Source organism: Accipiter gentilis, chromosome 10, assembly GCF_929443795.1.
Source record: "Accipiter gentilis chromosome 10, bAccGen1.1, whole genome shotgun sequence".
Taxonomy (NCBI): Eukaryota; Metazoa; Chordata; class Aves; order Accipitriformes; family Accipitridae; genus Astur; species Astur gentilis.
In genome coordinates, this window is record NC_064889.1 from 39649511 (window position 1) to 39666209 (window position 16699).

The 16699-nt window shown below is 59.6% G+C and overlaps 5 protein-coding genes across 5 annotated transcripts in view; 3 read left to right on the forward strand and 2 right to left on the reverse strand.

The window, feature by feature from the left end:
* Positions 1-721: 721 nt before the first annotated feature.
* On the reverse strand, positions 722-3005 carry CCDC137 (coiled-coil domain containing 137). Its single transcript, XM_049812933.1, has 6 exons — positions 2823-3005; positions 2391-2521; positions 1989-2199; positions 1588-1670; positions 1377-1456; positions 722-1166 (listed from the first exon to the last, which is right to left on the reverse strand). The coding sequence occupies exons 1-6, from the start codon at positions 2939-2941 to the stop codon at positions 960-962; spliced, it is 831 nt and encodes a 276-aa protein (XP_049668890.1). The 5' UTR covers positions 2942-3005; the 3' UTR covers positions 722-959.
* Positions 3006-3042: 37 nt separating this feature from the next.
* Positions 3043-4308, forward strand: OXLD1 (oxidoreductase like domain containing 1). The gene is made up of 2 exons (XM_049812935.1): positions 3043-3192; positions 3699-4308. The coding sequence occupies exons 1-2, from the start codon at positions 3148-3150 to the stop codon at positions 4089-4091; spliced, it is 438 nt and encodes a 145-aa protein (XP_049668892.1). The 5' UTR covers positions 3043-3147; the 3' UTR covers positions 4092-4308.
* Positions 4309-5950: 1642 nt separating this feature from the next.
* PDE6G (phosphodiesterase 6G) lies at positions 5951-7688 on the forward strand. The gene is made up of 4 exons (XM_049812312.1): positions 5951-6080; positions 6973-7199; positions 7329-7369; positions 7492-7688. Exons 2-4 carry the CDS (start codon positions 7054-7056, stop codon positions 7566-7568), a joined length of 264 nt encoding a protein of 87 aa, XP_049668269.1. The 5' UTR covers positions 5951-6080; positions 6973-7053; the 3' UTR covers positions 7569-7688.
* A 186-nt stretch (positions 7689-7874) lies between these two features.
* Positions 7875-9496, reverse strand: TSPAN10 (tetraspanin 10). The gene is made up of 3 exons (XM_049812754.1): positions 9321-9496; positions 8283-8884; positions 7875-8181 (listed from the first exon to the last, which is right to left on the reverse strand). The coding sequence occupies exons 1-3, from the start codon at positions 9399-9401 to the stop codon at positions 7875-7877; spliced, it is 990 nt and encodes a 329-aa protein (XP_049668711.1). The 5' UTR covers positions 9402-9496.
* Positions 9497-9970: 474 nt separating this feature from the next.
* The window catches only part of NPLOC4 (NPL4 homolog, ubiquitin recognition factor), a 30970-nt gene continuing 24241 nt past the window's right edge, over positions 9971-16699 (forward strand). The window contains exons 1-4 of the mRNA XM_049812278.1: positions 9971-10130; positions 11482-11562; positions 14178-14290; positions 15205-15384. Of these exons, the coding sequence (XP_049668235.1) occupies positions 10116-10130; positions 11482-11562; positions 14178-14290; positions 15205-15384 (389 nt within the window). The 5' untranslated portion in view covers positions 9971-10115. The remainder of the gene's footprint in view (positions 10131-11481; positions 11563-14177; positions 14291-15204; positions 15385-16699) is intronic.

Consider the following 16699-nt stretch of genomic DNA (forward strand, 5'->3'; position numbering starts at 1 on the left):
TGCAGGTGAAGCCACCGTGCCGGCCTCACGGGCAAACGCGGGCCACCCTGTGCCGGGAGCAGCCCCCTGGATCCCTCCTCAAGGACTGGGAACTGGGGGGCTGTCAGCCCCGGTGGGGTATGTGTCAGGTCTGGATTGCTCGGGGCCTCGCGGCTGTGCCGCATGGCACGGGAATTGGTGTGGGTGCAGTGATGGGGCTGACAGCATCCCTGGTAGCAGGGAAGGCACTGCGATCACCGTGACCTGGGGTATCTGCCAGGGACAGGCAGGGCTGGGTGGTGATGCCAAGGGCAGGGGTGAGCATGGTTGGAGACTAAGGGCTCACGTGGCATCCCTGAGCAGTGACAATGGAGGAGTGACACAGTGCAGGTGAGTCCTACGGACTGCGGGATGCTCCACGTCCCCGGGGCTCGGCTCGCTCTCCTCCAACCAGGAGCCAGGGTGGGAGCCGGAGATGTCATGGCTAGGCACTGGAGTCTCCCCCGAGCCTGAGCAACAAGGGTCCTGCCCGCAACCAGAGCCCTGCCAGGGCCAGCCGGCAGCCAGTGACAGTGACAACAGGCCCGCTGCGGGCCAGGACTGCCATCTGCCGGCACGCCTGCCAGCACACCACCCGGTACAGCCACGCACACACCGGCATAGCCGTGTCCCCTTCCCAGCTGCCACGCAGGAAGGAATCCGGACAGGTCGGGGAGGCATAGACATGCTGACGCCATTAGCACTCAACGGCAGTTTTACTACAAGCAGGTTTGTGGCACTGCAGTGGTCTCTGCTCCGGCACCGAGCCCGTGGGGTGCCCCGAGCTGAGGTGCGGGGCTGTGGGGAGCCCCAGGGCTCATCAACAGAAGAGCAGCAATGAGGACAACCATCCCCCCTCAAGTCCTGGGGTCCCGTGCTGCCTGCACTCTGCCTGCACACCCTTGTTGGGACCAGGGAAGCCCAGCTCCTCCAGGCTGGGCTCAGCGGGGGACCCTGTGTCGGGCCTGGGCCCTCCCCTGTGCCGCCTCCCGCTGCTGCTGTTTGCGCCTCTGGATGTCCCTGTAAGCCTGGATGACACGCGTTCTCTCCTCTTCCACGATGCGCCGGCGAGCCATCGACACCGGCGCTGCCGGGGACGCCTGGCTCTGGCCCAGGCGAGTCGTCAGGAGGAGCCGCTTCCGTCCAGCCTGCGGGCAGAGACGGGACAACTTGGGGAGGATGAAGGATGAAAAAGCCAGGACAGGGCTCCAAGGAACTGTCAGCAGGAGGCTGATGCCACCGCTGCCCTTCCAGGCCTGATTTCCAGCCCAAGGGAGTGAGATGACTGATCCAGCCCAGACCTGCGGGTACCCAAGGGCACAGCCAAGGGGCAGGAGGCATTGGCCCCCACAGCTCACCTGCTCTGCAGGGCCCTGGCCCCTGGGCCGCGAGGTGATGGTGGGCGGCTGCATAACCACTTCACCAAACGCCACTGTGTCTAAGAGAGAGAAGCAGGCACCGGCGTCAGGCAGGAGCTCCCCCGGGACACGGCGCTCCAGCGCGCCCCCACCTCTCCACACACTGCCGGGGCAGGGGGTGACTCCAGCCACCCCACTGCGCCAGACCCACCTTGGAACAGGCTCTTCTCCAGCATAGCCTCTTTCTTCTCCTCCTTTTTCTTCCGAGCTTTTTCTAGTTTCTTATTCTGAAACCTGAAGAGCTGCGTTATGACCTGACAAGGAGCAAGTAAGCGAGTTCCTACCCCACGGGATTCCCCCCAAAACCTGGGGCCCCACACCTCTCCCCACAGCTCCAGCCCAGCAGCAGGGTGAAGCAGGTCTGTGGCTCCAGTCCTAGGCCCCATGGAGATGAGGTCCACAGCCCTCCACCCGCACACCCAGTCGCTGCCAGATGCCAGACCTATGCTGCAGCACCGGTGAAAGCACCCGCCAGGTACCCAGAACTAGGCTGGGTCACAGGCCTGGGCTGACCCAGTCCAGCCCCAGCAGCCACGGTGGCCTTGCTCTCACTCTTTCTTTCTCTTGGACTTCTCTGGTGCTGTCGCCTCCTTCTCAGGCTCCCGCTGCAGCTGGTTCTTGGTGAGGAAGAGGACACGCTGCACCTCCTGCTCCATGCGGCAGACGTAGGAGCGCTCTGACTCCCCCTTCCCCCTCCTGAATTTGGGCACGGGGATATCCCCCTGGGCCTCGGGGCACTTTGACTTGGGCTGCTGCTTCTTCTCTAGGAGAGACGGGTGACATTACTGCAGCAGTGACAATCTGGGGGTTCCCCTTCCCCAGCAGGGCACGGATGGGACATCACCGGGGGGAGCAGCATGTCCCACTGCAGGATCCGGCTGCCTCCAGCTACACCACTGCGGGGTCCTCGGCCGGGCCCTGGGCACCCCTGCTCGGGTCAGCTTCGCATCCCACCTGCTGCCCGCCTCTTCCCAGGATCCGGGCGCTTCATGGCCTCACGGCTCCTGATGAGCTCCCGCAGGCGGAAGGGGATCTCCTGCTCGTCGGGGTGCTTGGGCTTCATGTTGTCCACCTTCTTCTCCTTCCTGGGAGAGAATAAACTTGGTGTGAGGCCTGCAGCGAAACACCGGGACACGGGAGTAGTGGGACACAGAGACCTGGGCACCGAGACCCGGGCACGAAGGGACGTGGGGACCCGGGCATGGCTGGATACCGGAGCACCTGGACCTGGTGAGGTCAGGACACACACCGGGAGCCAGCTCCCAGAAGCGGAGACGCCCGCCAGGACCCAATCGGCCCTGGGGAACCCCTTGATCCCGCGTGGGACCAGGCCCCGAACCGGGAGCCAGTCAGGCCCGATCCCGACCGGATTCCCGGGGCACTGACCTGCCGCAGCGCGGGGCGGCCCGTCCCCGCCCTGGTGCCGGTCCCTGTCCCGATCTCTGTGCCGGTCCCGGTCCCTGTCTCCGGCCCCGTGCCGGTCCCGGGCCCGGGCCCCGGCCCATAGCTCCGCCGCTCCCCACGCGTCCACCCCGCCACCACTTCCGGCTTCCCCCCCACGACCGCACCGCCCTCGTCCCCGCCCCCTACTTCCTCTACTTCCTATTGGCTCCTCTTGGCCACCACACCCTCATTAGCTGACCGTCCCGGGCTGCTATTGGTTGGAAGAGTTGTCGTTCGGGCGCCGCCGTGTCCAGGGCGCTGCGGCCGGATGTTGCTGCGGGGGGCGCGCGGTTTGGTGGGGGCGCGCCGGGGGGTGAGCGGGGGGGGCGGCTTGTATTGGGGGGGCCAGGAGGACCCCACGGGAGCAGGGGGTCAAGAGGGGGGTATGGGGTGCTGGGGGGGGGGGGGGGAGGCCTGGGAGGGGGGCAAGGAATTGCTGGGGATGAGATGAGGGGGGAGTAAGGGGTGCTGGGGACGGAGGGTGGGGCAAGGGGGTGCTGGGGATGAGATGGGGGTGCTGGGGGGATAGGGGGGTGCTGGGGATGGGGGGGCTGAGGGGGGGACAAGGGGTGCTGGGGATGAGATGGGGGTGCTGGGGAGGATAGGGGGGTGCTGGGGATGGGGGGGATAGGGGGTGCCGGAATGGGGTGGTAGGGGGGTGCTGCTGGGGGTCTGTGTGCTGCTGAGGGGGTGATGGTGATGGAATGGGGGGGGTACACTGGGAGCAGGGGGCTGTGGGGTGGAAGGGGGTTCTCTGGCCGAGGAAGGGAGCACAGTTTCCCCCCAGGGCTGGCGTCAGTGTGGGGTCGTGGTTCTCAGGAGCCCCTGGTTGGCACTGGCAGCTGCAGGGGGATGCTCAGGGAAGGGGTCCCACACCCCCACCCCAGCAACATCTCCGGCCTTCGGGAACTTTCGGACACCCCGGCAAAGGCCGGTGGCACCTCAGACACCCCCGGAAGCGACGGCGGGACAGACACCCCCAAGGGTGAAGTGGGGGTCCCTCCTGCTGCCCCCCCAATCCCCCCACCACCCACGCACTGCTGCGGAACCGGCTGCCCCAGCTGCGTCTGGGTTGGGTACGTGGAGGAGCTGCTGGAGCGGTACCGGGATGGCGGCGCACGGGCCTTGGCCGCCATCGAGGAGCATGTGGAGGACGAGAACATTAAAATGATCCTCAGGATGGAGATCAAGCTGCGTACGGAGAAGAAATGATCTTCTCCCGGCCCCTAAAAACTAGTGGTGATACCGCCCAGGAGACTGTGCTTCAGGCTGGATGGTGGGATCTGGACTCAGCTTATTTAAACTATTTATTTGTGTGTTGAGCTCTGGGGGCGGTTGGGCTTGGGATGGCCTGAGCCCCCACTCCGGTGACCTGCGCAGCTTTGAGCACGGGATCCCATGTGAGTTTCAATACAGGCAGTGCCCAGGTCGTGTCTCGCCTCTCGTCTATGGGGGAACCTGCCCTTGGGGACAGACAGCAGCTCACCTCTGTCCTCAGCCCCGGATTTCCCGGCAGCTGGATGCTGTGCTCCCCGGGATGGAAAATCCCTGCCAAGGGCAGGCTGGTGCATGTCCCCAGCCCTCCCCGCGCTGCTGCTTTTGCCGCCTCCTTGCGTTCCCCACCTTGGATTTTAAGCATCCTGTGCGGCTTGGCCATGACCTAGTGATTGGGGAGAGCTGGGGCACTGCGCCAGACCCCCCCCTCCCCACCGGCACCATAAGCTTCTTAGGGGCTTCTCCACGTGAGGGGCTCGCAGGGGAGGCACCCAGTGCTGCCGGCCCCTTCTCCAGGCAGGAGGTGCAGGCAGCGTGCGGCCCCGAGCACATGGGCACCGGCAGCCTCTTGGCAAGGGCACCGTCCCCGGCTCCAGCACTGAGGTCACAAGCTGCCAGGCTGTTTTTCATGGTGCCTTTTCTTCCTCAGTTGCCTTTGCCTCCATCTTGAAACCCCATCAGTTTGGTCCAGCACATCCTCCCCTCCATCCTGCCTGGCTGGGCTGGTGGACTTGCAGGCTCCTCACCATCGGGACCCCTGCAGACCCCCCAGTCCTCCCGGTACAAGCTCCACAAGGAGCCACAAAGCCCTTGAGCAGCACTGGCTAACGAAGCTGGAAGCAGCAATTTACACCAGGGCTCTGCTCTTTGCCAGAGAAATAGCTGGTTCTGCCAGCTTCATATAAAACACTCCCGGATCCCTGTAATCCTATTTGTTGGAGTCCAACTAATTGCAATTAGTGGCAGGGGCTGATGCTCAATTAAAGTGTACTGAGATTATTCCTTTTTGTAATTGCTTTAGTGCCAAGATTAAGGGAAGCTTTGGAGTGATACTGTCCCATGGAGAGCGGGGCTGCTGGGCAGGAGCTGCCCAGACCCATTTCTGCCAGATTTTGGCCTGCAATGTCCGTGCCCAGGCAGGGCTTGGGCTGTCCCCTGGGTGAAGGCATCCCACAGTGGCACCGGCAGGGACAATGCTCGGAGGGCAGCCCTTGTGCCAAGACCTTCACCCGTGCCAGGGTGGAATCTGGCAGCGCCTGCAGGCAGGAGCCGTGGCAGCAGTACCCGGCAGCCCTCGCTGTCAGGACCAGACCGTGCTCGGCACAAAACACAGGGCACAGGCTGAAAACCCGGCGTGTCCCGGTAGTTTCAACCGCACAGGCTCTGCTGCCGGTATTTCCCGGCACAGCCTGCCTGCGGCTGCCTGCATTACTGCCTTGCCCTGTTGGGGTCAAGCCACAAAGGGTGTTTGGTTCCCGGCTCGCAGATCCTTGTGGAAAGCCAGTCCATGGTCCTGGGCAAGCTGGGGGTCCCATCCCTGCCCCTGGGATCAAGGGGCACCAGGATGATCTCTCTCGAGGAGCGGAGCTCCCCCGGGAGAGATGCCTTGGTGGTTTGGGAAGAGGAGGCAGGATCCCCCCCCATGGGTAATTTGCTGCCCATCCTGACACCGTCGGTCCCGCTGGCACTAATCCAGATACCCTGTCCCCATCCACCCCCCCCCATCCCACCAGGACAAAGCCGTGGGGAAGGACATCAGATTACCCCTTTGAAAAGAAGGGACATAAATAATCCTATTACCCCAGAGCAGGATAAATCTGCCCTCTCCTAAAAGCCACTCAGAGCGTCTATAGGACGTGCGCCGGTGGGAGCGGGACGGAGGGTCTCCTGCGGAGGAGCGCTGGCCTCGGGGACCACGGCGGCTGCGTAAGTCTGGGGCTCTGCTCCGTGCGTGGGATGGGACCCGATCCCAGTGGCACTGGGGCTCCGGGGTGAGGGTGTTGCTTTGCTCCAGGCAGGATCCTGCTCTTGCCTCCCACTCCTGCTACCTGCAGCTGGGAGCAGCATCTCCGGCATCTCCCCGAGCCAGGTCCCTTCTTGCCCGTGCTGAGCCGCTGGGCTCCGCAGCGGGGCTGAACCCCCTCGCACCGATGCCAGAGCCGTCTCTTCTGCCACAACACTCCCACACCCGGTCCGTGGCATGGCTGCCGTGCCCAGAGGAGGCACGACCGCAGCGGGACAGAGCCCACGTGCTGCCCTGCGATGTCCGCCTCGGCAGCCGCCCTCCACTCCCCACCACCACCACGGCCACCCGCATCCCAACACAGGTCCTGAGGGGTCTGCAGCCCAGGGTGCCCACCATCCCCAAAACCCATCCCGCTACAAACAAGCCCTGAAGGGGCACGTCTCTCCCACGCCTGCGGCTGCACGGATGCCAACCCACTGTGGCACACGCCGCTCGGCACAGACCGCGGGCAAACCATGGTGGGGGCTCCCGGCAGTGCTGGCGAGGGGGTGCCCGGGTGTCACAGCCATGCTGGAGTAGGGGGCAAAGGCTGGAGGAATAGCCCCAAAGGGAGGCAGCCCTGCTGCCCCCGGGGATGCCCTTCCCTGCCTTTGGGGTAAGGGGATTAGTGGGCTCTGAGCTGGGCTAAGTCAAGGTTGCGGGGAGAGGACTTTCCTCCGGGGCAGCCTGGAAAAAGCTGATCAGCGATGGCTGAGGGGCCCCGTGGCAGGACAGGGTGGGAGCAGGGGCACAGGGTGCCTGTGGATGGTAGGAGAAGCCGGTGATCCCCACCCCGTGTCTCTCCTCCATCAGGTGTGAGGAGCCATCCTGTGCCAGCACCGGACCCAAAGGGATAACCGCGACCCAGGGCAGGCTGCCGGTCCCGGCACAGCCATGAGCCTGGAGCCCCCCAAGCCAGAGATCAAATCAGTCACGAGGGTGACTGGGGGACCCGCCACCCCGCGGAAGGGACCACCCAAATTCAAGCAGAGGCAGACAAGGCAGTTCAAAAGCAAGCCCCCCAAAAAGGGGGTGCAGGGGTGAGTGGGGCAGAGCCCCAGGACCCATGACAGAACCCTGGGGAGGGGGCCAGGACATGGCCATACATGCCAGGCTGGGGTGGGTGGGGGCTGGCCGGGGGTCAGGACAGACACTCTCTCTCCTTGCAGGTTCGGCGACGACATCCCAGGCATGGAAGGGCTGGGAACAGGTACGGGGGTCCTGGCCCCGCTTTGCCACGGGTGGGGAATGGGGCTCGCTGTGTGCACAGCCATCTGCAGCTGGGCTGGGGGGGGGGGGGTCACGCTGATGCAGCCTCTCTCCTCTCCCCAGACATCACCGTCATCTGCCCCTGGGAAGCCTTCAGCCACCTGGAGCTTCACGAGCTGGCCCAGTACGGCATCATCTAGGCAGGCTGTGGCCACTGCCACCCACCCATCCTATAGTGCTGCATAGGTAGAAGCCGTCCCATCTGCGTGGTGGGGCTCAGCCTGGAGAAACGCTCATTAAAACCCAGAACGAGCATGGGAGCCTGGTGTCGTGGTCTGAGGTTGGCAGGGATGCGGGTGGAAAGCATCTCCCCAAGCCACAGGGTGGAATGGACAGGACAGGGATGGGGTTCAGGTTTCTGGCGAGGTTTATTTTGGGCTGGATCAGTCCCCCACATGTCCCCAACCCCACAGTGTCCCCCACCCCGGGTGGCAGCCAGCACGCTCTCAGTCCCGCACCCCGACAGGCACGATGTCTCTGAGCACCTTCAGCGCCATGAACACGCCGGCAGCCTCAACCAGCACCAGCACGGCCGCGCCAGCCGCGATGCCGCCTGCCTGACCGCGGAGCCAGGCGCCGAGCTGTGCCACACAGCCGCCAAGGTGTACGACGGTGCCAGCCGCCCCGTCCCCAAGGCGCAGGGCTCCGAAGGCGCACTGGGTGTTGGTGACGGTGCCATTCTGCCAGGGGTCCAGGCAGCAGGAGGCAGGGACGCTGCACGCCTGCACTCCTGGGGCACTGCAGTTGAAGTACCTGTGGGGATGGACAAGGAAAGCTGATGGGTCCGCTCACCTTCCCGGTGCGGGGACAGCAACCCCCCCCCCCCCCCCCCCCCCCCCAGCACCCCAACTCACGGGTTGGTCTCCCAGTCGCGATAGGAGCCGAGGCCGCAACACCGCAGGTTCCGCTGCACCTCGTCCACCAGGAACCGCAGGTCCGGCTCCTCCTGGTAGTGCAGGAGGCAGAGGAGCAGGGCATCCCGCAGGGCATCCCGCAGCCGGTGCTGCGCTGCCAACAGCAGCAGCCCCCCCAGCACCTCCAGCCCCGTGAAGGCGAGCACGGCCCCCACAAAGAAGCGCAGCAGGCAGGGGTTGGAGCGGAGGGCACCCAGGCAGCCGGCCAGGGAGACGGCACTGGCCCCCAGCCCCACCAGTACGAAAAGCAGCATGGGGTCAGAGCCCAGGGGGGCCAGGCGCTCGCCCCCCAGCAAGCCCTTGGCCAGCAGCCCCCATACCCCCACAGCCAGGGCTAGCAAGCCCAGCAGGAGGAAGAGGAGGTTCCAGAAGAAGGCCAGGTACCGCACGCACTGGCTGAAGGTCCCCGGCTTGGGGGGGACGGGGCACCACACTCCGGGGTCCTGCTCGGCCGTGGGAAGGTCCTTGTCCCCGGCCAGCGAGCCATCATCATCATCATCGTCGGAGAAGGAGGAGTATGGCAGCTCCACCAGCCTGGACGCCTGCACGGACAGATGAGCCGCTCGCAGCCAGTGGGGCGGCCCCAGCAGACCCCCAGAAATGCCCCCCTCAGCCCACGTACCCCTCTGTCCCGCAGTTGTCACAGCCTCCTGGAGCCACCATGCCCCCCTTTTTGCAAGACCCCCCCCCCCCTCTGCAGGGTGCCCCGCACCCACCCCCAACTTTGTAACCCTGCCCGTCACGGAGACCCTGGGGTCCGAGCAGACGGGGAGCACGTGGGTGCTCTCCCAGAGACCCTGCCCCTAACAGGGACCCCCAGCTTCATCCCTATGGAGACCCCCAGGGATACGGGTGCTGCGGGCTCCATCACGGAGCCAGCACCCAACAGTCGGGGGAGACGGGGGTGCATGGGGCAGGACTGCGGGGTGAGGGTCCTGAGGGAAGGGACCGGGGGGTCCTGCAGGGCCCCGGCATTACCTGGGGCAGCAGCAGCCGGGTGGTCTCCCCACTGATGGCCGCCCCACGGTGCCAGGAGAGCCGTACTCTGCTCAGCGCCATCCTGCTCGCAGCCTGGCCCTCCGGCCCAGGCAGTCACACTCTCATCATGTGAGGCGGTTGTGGTCGGTGCTTAAATAGGGCTGCGGCTCCCGGCCACCACAGCTGGGCCCGATCCTGCCCACCCTCGCCACAGCACCCATGCCCACCGCCCCGTTAGAGGGGTCAGTAACGAGGGCAAGAGCAGGATGCGTGGGGGTATTGGGGTGAGTGAGGGGGGAAGCAGAGCCCACATCCCTCTGTCTGGCCGATGGGAGCTCCCCCCACCCCAGTCCCATACAGGGGCCGAGGGGGCACTGGGGGTCCCCACGCCCGGGCCGGACCCCGCAGCGGGGACACGCTGAAGCGGGGGGGGGAGGGGGGGGAGCAGAACGAAAGAGAGCGGGTGGCGGTGGCCGGGGGAACAACTATGGCGGTGGCACCGAGGCAGCCCGGGGGACGACTATCGCGGTGGCACCGAGGCGAACGCGGGGGACGGCTGTGGCGGGCGGACCGCCCCGCCCGGCCTAGGAACCCTCGCGCGGCGGAACGCGGGTGCCGGGGTGCGGGGCTCCGGGGGTGGGGGGTGGGGGGGGAGCGATAGCGCAGGCGGCGGGCCGGGCCCGGGAGGCGGAGGGCCGGAGCGGGCCGGGCCGGGGAAGGCGACGCGGAGCGGGTTGGACCGGGCCGGTAGCTGGACGGCGCGACAAGCTCCGGTTCCTGTGAAGGGGCAGCGCCATGGCGGAGACGATCGTGAGTGGGGGCCGGGCGGCGGCCGGGGGGGGGGGCGGGGCGATGAGGCAGCAGATTCCTGTGGGGCGGCGGGGCCGGGCCGCGCTCACCCCGCCCGGCGGGACCGCAGCGGGTCGTCCCGGGACTGCGCCGGCGTTTAGGAACGGGGCATCCCACCGGGAGCCGGCTGGGAAGCGTAGCACCCCCGGGGCCGGGCCCGGCCGGGAACGGGGGCTGGCGGTGTCCGGGCCGGGCAGCCCCTCCGCTGCCCCCGCTCCCGGAGGGGTGCCTTGGACGGATTCCCCGTGCTTTTGCCCCAGGGGAATGCCCCCCCCTTCCCCCTCGTAGCGTGTGAGGTTTGGGACCGGGACCCCCGGGTCCCGCTCAGCCCCGGGTGGGGAGATCTCGGGGGAAGGTGCCCGATCTTGGCCGAGGTGCCGGCATCGCTGGAGAAGGGGCTCGTCGGTACCGTAAAGGTCTCCCGCTCCCGTCAGGCCGGGCTTGTTCCCGTGCTGAATGTCGGGAGAACGTAAAGGGGCTCCTGCCAGGTAATGCCGGGATGCCGGCAGCCTCCCGTGTCCTCCCGTGTCCTCCTGTGTCCTCCCGTGTCCCTCCTTTCAGCACGCACACTGCCATCCTGAACCTGGCTCTGCATTAGGTGTCAGCAGGGGAAAGTGCTCTTTAGAGCGACTTCAGTCTCTTCTCTGGTCCCCGGCAGCATGAGGACACCGATGTTTACATTTGCCACTTCTTTGCCAGTACGTGAAGAATCGTCCCTGAGTTTTTCCCCCCCAAAATTGCCAGGTTTTCCCATCTCTGACTTCAGGTTGCAGCAAAACTGCTGTTCAGTGTTTCACCGGAACAGCCTGAGCCTTGTGGCTCTTCTCCTTGTCTTTTCGTTAGTGATGGAAGCTGCGCGTCAGTAACATGGGTTGAAACATAACAACAGCGCAGGTGCCCATTAGCACTAGTTAGGCCAGCATTTGTGTGTAGGCACCGAATAAATTGGTTCTGTGGAAGCTCTGATTCACCCTTCTTCTGAAAGTTTAATTCCTCATCTGAGGTCGGAGCTTTGACAAAAAAAGCAGTGTTAGCATTTTTCTCGGTGCCAGCTTCTTGCCGTGCCTCATGCATTAGGGTAATTCATCCTGCAGTGTGCAAATGTCAGTCCAGTGCTGCCCTACCGAGAGCAAATGACTTCCTTGTGCATTTGCACACCCTTTTGAAGAGCAGCATTAAAAGCAGGAGGGAGGAGTGGTGGGGATGGTCTGCGTCGTGTGGGTGAAACTTTGACGTGGCTTCAGCAGGCTGTGAGCACAGGGTGGGCTCTGTCCCCCCGTCACTAATTCGAACTGTCCTCTTAACCCTGCAGATAATCCGCGTGCAGTCGCCAGAAGGGGTGAAGCGCATCACGGCCACGAAGCGAGAAACAGTGGCGACGTTCCTCAAGAAGGTACCCTGAGCCTCTCTGCGCCTTCCCTGCTCGCCTGTGGAACAAGGCAGGGCTCCTGTGGCTCAGCCTGTGCAGCGGCTCTCTCTCATGGGAGATATGTGCTTCACCTTGCTGGTCAAATGTGCTGACAGTAGCGAGGATCAGCGTGCCTTGTGGAAAATGGCATTTTTATTGGTGTAGCTAAAACCAGTTTTCTCATCGCTGTTCCAGAGGGAGAATAACAAAATTAAAGAAGAAAACTTACTCAGCTTTTCAATTGGAGTTTCCTGGGGTGGGAGCTTTCCTGGGGGAGGACGTGTTTTTAGTGTTCTCCCAAAAAAATGGCAGCTGGGGAAGCGGAGGCTGACAACGACACAGGAAAGCTGTTTGACAGTCAAAGCCTGCTGCCAGGGACTGGCCTCTTCAGGCATGATCCAGTTGAAATTCAGCTGCTTGATTTGCACTTTGAATATCATTTGAATGTGCTTTGTGTGCCACTGGTTTCCCAATGTGGTTTTGAGAGAGAGCAAGGAGGGAATTAAGGTGAGATCTTAAGGCGATGTGGGAGCCTCCAGGTCTCCTGGGAAGAATTTCCACCCTGGGATGAGGAGAACACACTGAGCGTTGGAGTTGTCAGATTTGGAGTTGGCTGTAGCCTGTTCTTTGGTCTGATGGAACTGCTCAATGTCTAAAGTTTGCTATTTAAGAGTGAGCAGTTCTCCATTTCCTTCCCTCCTGGAACTCCACTGTAACCTGGAACCCTCAGATTAGGATTTCTTTGCTTCGTAAGAGAAGTACTTTGTGTTCCTGTGCCTGAAGGGCCATTCTTCTAGTCAGCTAGATTTCCTTTCTCCCTCTGAGGGGGAAGGGGAGCAGACTGAAACCTGCTGCTGTTTGTGAGTTGTTTGCTTTGTTTGAAGCTTGGGCCCAGACCACAACAGCAATCCCCACCTGACCAAGCGAAAGTCCTGATGCATTTCAGGGCTGGGTCAGAGACACCCGCTGCAGTCTCTGAACAGTCTCACCCAAGGGAAAAAACCACATTGCTTTCAAAATCTCTGGAACCTGTGCAAAACAAGCTGCTCGGTTTCAAGGGTTCATATTACCCGAGGCGGTGTGGAACAATCGTGCTTGCAACCATTTACTGTTGGAACAAAAGCATTGGCACTCACTGAAATTGCCTGTTGATCTGGGGAAAACTATATCCTCTTGCTGAGCTGAATACAAGAAATGTTTAGGTTTCTTTCCTGATATAGGGTTTACTTGAAAGGGAAATGTTGCAAGTTTTACCACGTAAGATCTGTGCATATTAATAGCTGTGGGTTTTAACACTGAAATGTTAATCCATATGGTGGATTTCATATTTAGCTAGATAGCTGTAATTAAAGAGGCATCAGATTGCTGCTTCTATGCTAGCAATTAACTTAGATCTCCTCCTTGATGACTCCAGAAAAGCTGCAAAAGATGTGTGCAAAAAAGCACCTTTCAGAGTGATAAGGGCCCCGATAATCTTCTCCGCATGTCCTAGGTAAGAGTACTAAAAAAGTAAACTCTCGTGTGTGTTCAGGTTAGAATCGAGTTAGGAACTAACTTGAGCCTTTGTTAATGTATTGTGGAATCTGTCTCCCCCAAAAAAACTGGTGAAGTCTGTGGCCTGATGAGCCAACGTTAAACTCTGGCAGGCATAACACAGGAGATGAACCATTTGAAAGTTGTGCTTCCATTCAAATGGCAGATCGCTTGCTGCTACAAATCGCAGCAGAGCTGACAGTAGAGAAACTGCTTTCCATGACTTTGCTCATGTGACAGTTGTGTTTGTGGCTTGTTAGATTTGTCCTGTGTGCAGTCACTGTCTCTGAGCCCTACCAAAGCCATAGGGAGATGTACCTAATAAAAACAGAGGCTTTTAACTTAAGAGTTTAGGAAGAAACTTGTCATCTAGAGAAATTTTTAATGCTACTTTTAAACTGATTATGTTTTTAAGTGGCCAAATGTGAAAATTGTTATTGCTGTGAAGAGGCATTTGACTGATTAAGAGTAAAGCAGCCTTAAACTGAACTGGTGAGAGGATAAGCAGGGAAAAAAATGGCCCAGGAACTGAGAGGTGGTTGTTGTGCGAGTAAGTTCCATCAGGAGAAAAGAGGCAAATGCAGAAAAACTGGAAGGAGAACAGCAGGAAGAGCTTGAGTGAAACTCATGTAGCAACTGGTAGGCGGGAGCAGAGCTGAGGGCAAAACATCCTCAGAGGTGAAGATCTGGACTGAGGAATTCTGGTCGTGGGAAGATGAGAATGGCTTGGCTGGTGTGTGCTGGAGCAAGAGAACTGGGGTAATGGAGCAGATAGTTTCCTCCCCTCTAGTCATGACAGTGCTTGCCTGGATTTAGATGAAATACTGCATTTGTGTTGTGTGAGTGAGAGACACGTTCTGTTTAAGTTGCTTTTTTTAATAGATTGCTTGTGTTACTAAGTGTTTCTATTTTTCTCAGTTGTCCTGCACTCTTCAGAAATGTGGATGAATTCAGCTAACATTTTGCAATAGAAGTTCCCTGGACTTAGTGCGTGCTCTGAGCAGCTTTCAGCATCTGACTGGGGGTGTGAGGTATCTTAAACCTTGTCATTCTTCTCTCTCTTTCAGGTTGCAAAAGAATTTGGTTTCAGGAATAATGGGTTTTCTGTCTACACCAATAGAAACAGGACAGGAGAGATCACAGCATCGCAAAACAAATCCCTCAACTTACTGAAAATCAAGTGAGTCCTGACAGAGAGCGCTGTGGGTGGAGGGGGGGCTTTGTGCAACAGGGTGCCTCTTCTCTGAGCTTGCCTGAATTCTTCCCTCCAAACTGGGCAGCAGCAAGCAACATCATGTTACAGAAGTTCTAAGCTTTCAGCTATCACTCACCAACTACTTGAAGGAACAAGCTTGATTGACGTGCTGAAATGGGGGTGATCAAATTGACTACATGCGAGGCTGTGGCAGCCATTTCTTAGGTCACTTCTTGCGTTGCGTTTGCTTGTTGTGGTGAGGCAGCAACGGGCCTCCTGTTTGCTCTTTTACAGCCTACAGCAAGCTCCCTCATCCCTGCTTTCATTCACGCTATCCTTTTTTTCTGCATCAATGCCAGAGTCTGATAGTCCCCTGTGCAGAAGCCAGGGTTCCTGCCTTCTGTAGCCAGGCACCTAGGGAGATCAGAAGTGCCAAATGGTGCAATCACTTCATGTTTGGTTGGGGATGTCTTAATTCTGTTCATGTCAGGAATAATGTTAAACTGGTTAAAAATACAAGAGCTGTTACCACCGTGTGCAACTTGTCACTTGAATGTGTCAGCGCTGGCAGCTGCCTTGGGAGGACTGTGACTTGCTGTGCACAGGATCCACACTAGCACTAGTCCTTTTTCTTGCTGGTGCTGTTGCTTCTCTCCATAGGCTCCTTTCACCTTTTTCTTCATCTTTTTCCCACGGTCCTGTCTCCTGATGAAAAGATTTGCATTTGTTGTGCCAATGACCAAAGCAGCAGAAAGAGGTGGCTAACGGAATGGCTTCGGACTGCACGTTTGCTACTCTGTGTGTAGTTTGTGATAAATTACACGTTCCTCGGTGGTCTGGGAGGTTTGCTACCCAGAAGCAACTGCTGATACCTGTGTGTTGTTTTTCCACACCCATAGGCATGGCGATATGCTGTTTCTCTACCCCTCGAGCCCAGCTGGCTGCTCCTCAGAGACCATGGACACCTCTGTCTCCCAAGGCATGCGGCCTGTGGGGGCACCCCAGGTGGTGGAAGATGAGATCGACCAGTATCTGATCAAACAGGATGGGAAGATTTACCGAAATCGAGACCAGCAGCTGTAAGTACAGGTGGACTTTGTTTCTGGCAATGCATCTGTGCCTTACCAGAGCTTGTAACATCTTGTCTGAAACCTGCAGCCAGGAAGTGTGCTATGGGAACTGCCCTCTGAGCCACTGCTCTATTCCTCACTGCCTTTGAAATGTTCACAAGGGAAAACAGCCCCTGCCATTGTCCGGGAAGGTTAAATTGAGCTCTGGTGAGCTGAGGAAGGAAGCAGATACCAAAATCCCAGGGTCTTTGCCAGGAAGGACTCATTCAGAGCATCTATTGTTCTGATCTAGGTGGCCCCTGCTATGGGACTTATGATCGTATATTTTGTGCTCCTAAAACATTTGGAGCTCTCTAGATTAAAATGAATACTTTGAATTCTTCCCCAGGATGTCCTGGCAGCCGGTGCTGTGTAGAAATACTAGGTTATGCTCTGTGTGTGGCATATTGCTTAATAAGCAGGGGCCTGCTGTCTGCAGTAGCTTCTGTTCCATATGGTCTCAATATGTAGCTCCCTGTTGTTTGGGTCCTGAGGTGACAGGCGTGCAGGGCAGTAGGGCCAGGTCTCCATCTCGCAGGAGGGGTGCGGACGGGGAAGTGTGCTTTCAGCCAGAGCTGCTGTCTCAGCATCACCCAGCCAGCAGCGGGTGAACATCAAGGTCAGATTCGTTTTCTAAATCACGGGTGGCTCTTCTGTCAAGAGCGGAGACCTGAGCTCTGTCACCTTTTCTGGCTGCCGTGCAGTCTCTCCCTGTTTGGTCAGAGCCGACGCAACCCTGCATCGCCGTCTTCGGCACTGCGATGAGTGCGTGTGGCACCTCACCCAAGCAGGAGCACTTCTGTGTCTTCAGATTCAGCCACTCCTCATAAAGGAAGAACACAGCAGTGAAGGGAATGAGTGGAAGTATCCAACAGCAGAGCCGTGGAAGTGGGACTTGGGTCTCTGCCTGCTTAATTTTTGGCTTCCTTTCCATCACGTGCCTTTCTAACCTTTCTGTGAAGCCAGGGAGTCCATTTTGCTCGCAACAGCGCAACAAAGTCTAGCTTTGCCAAAACTCTTAGCTGCAAGAGGCTTAGGTAAACAAAGCAGCCTGTATTTTTTGTAAAAATAATAATATAATGGTGAGTTAATACCACCGTAAATCTACACTGATGCTGCTAAAATGTCCTCTGTCTAGATGGTTGGTTTTTATTGCTCATCGTTAACAACGTCCCAGTTGGCTCCTGGCCTGATGTCTCTACTGGTTGTTGGCTTGGGGCTGGACCCCTCTGCAAAGTAACTTCTGCAAGGGCTTGAGTGAAAATTTTAAAGGCAACCAGGAATT

Coding starts and splice junctions, on each gene's coding strand:
- CCDC137 (XM_049812933.1), bottom strand. CDS start 2,941: ATGGGCCGGGGCCCGGGCCCGGGACCGGCACGGGGCCGGAGACAGGGA. Junction 2,200..2,390: donor TGGGAAGAGGCGGGCAGCAG/GTGGGATGCGAA, acceptor CGTCTCTCCTAG/AGAAGAAGCAGCAGCCCAAG. Junction 1,167..1,376: donor GCCAGGGCCCTGCAGAGCAG/GTGAGCTGTGGG, acceptor CTCTGCCCGCAG/GCTGGACGGAAGCGGCTCCT.
- OXLD1 (XM_049812935.1), top strand. CDS start 3,148: ATGTTGCTGCGGGGGGCGCGCGGTTTGGTGGGGGCGCGCCGGGGG. Junction 3,193..3,698: donor TGGTGGGGGCGCGCCGGGGG/GTGAGCGGGGGG, acceptor CGTGGTTCTCAG/GAGCCCCTGGTTGGCACTGG.
- PDE6G (XM_049812312.1), top strand. CDS start 7,054: ATGAGCCTGGAGCCCCCCAAGCCAGAGATCAAATCAGTCACGAGGGTG. Junction 7,200..7,328: donor CCCAAAAAGGGGGTGCAGGG/GTGAGTGGGGCA, acceptor CTCTCCTTGCAG/GTTCGGCGACGACATCCCAG. Junction 7,370..7,491: donor CATGGAAGGGCTGGGAACAG/GTACGGGGGTCC, acceptor TCCTCTCCCCAG/ACATCACCGTCATCTGCCCC.
- TSPAN10 (XM_049812754.1), bottom strand. CDS start 9,401: ATGGCGCTGAGCAGAGTACGGCTCTCCTGGCACCGTGGGGCGGCCATC. Junction 8,885..9,320: donor CCCGGCTGCTGCTGCCCCAG/GTAATGCCGGGG, acceptor CTGTCCGTGCAG/GCGTCCAGGCTGGTGGAGCT. Junction 8,182..8,282: donor CGCGACTGGGAGACCAACCC/GTGAGTTGGGGT, acceptor CCATCCCCACAG/GTACTTCAACTGCAGTGCCC.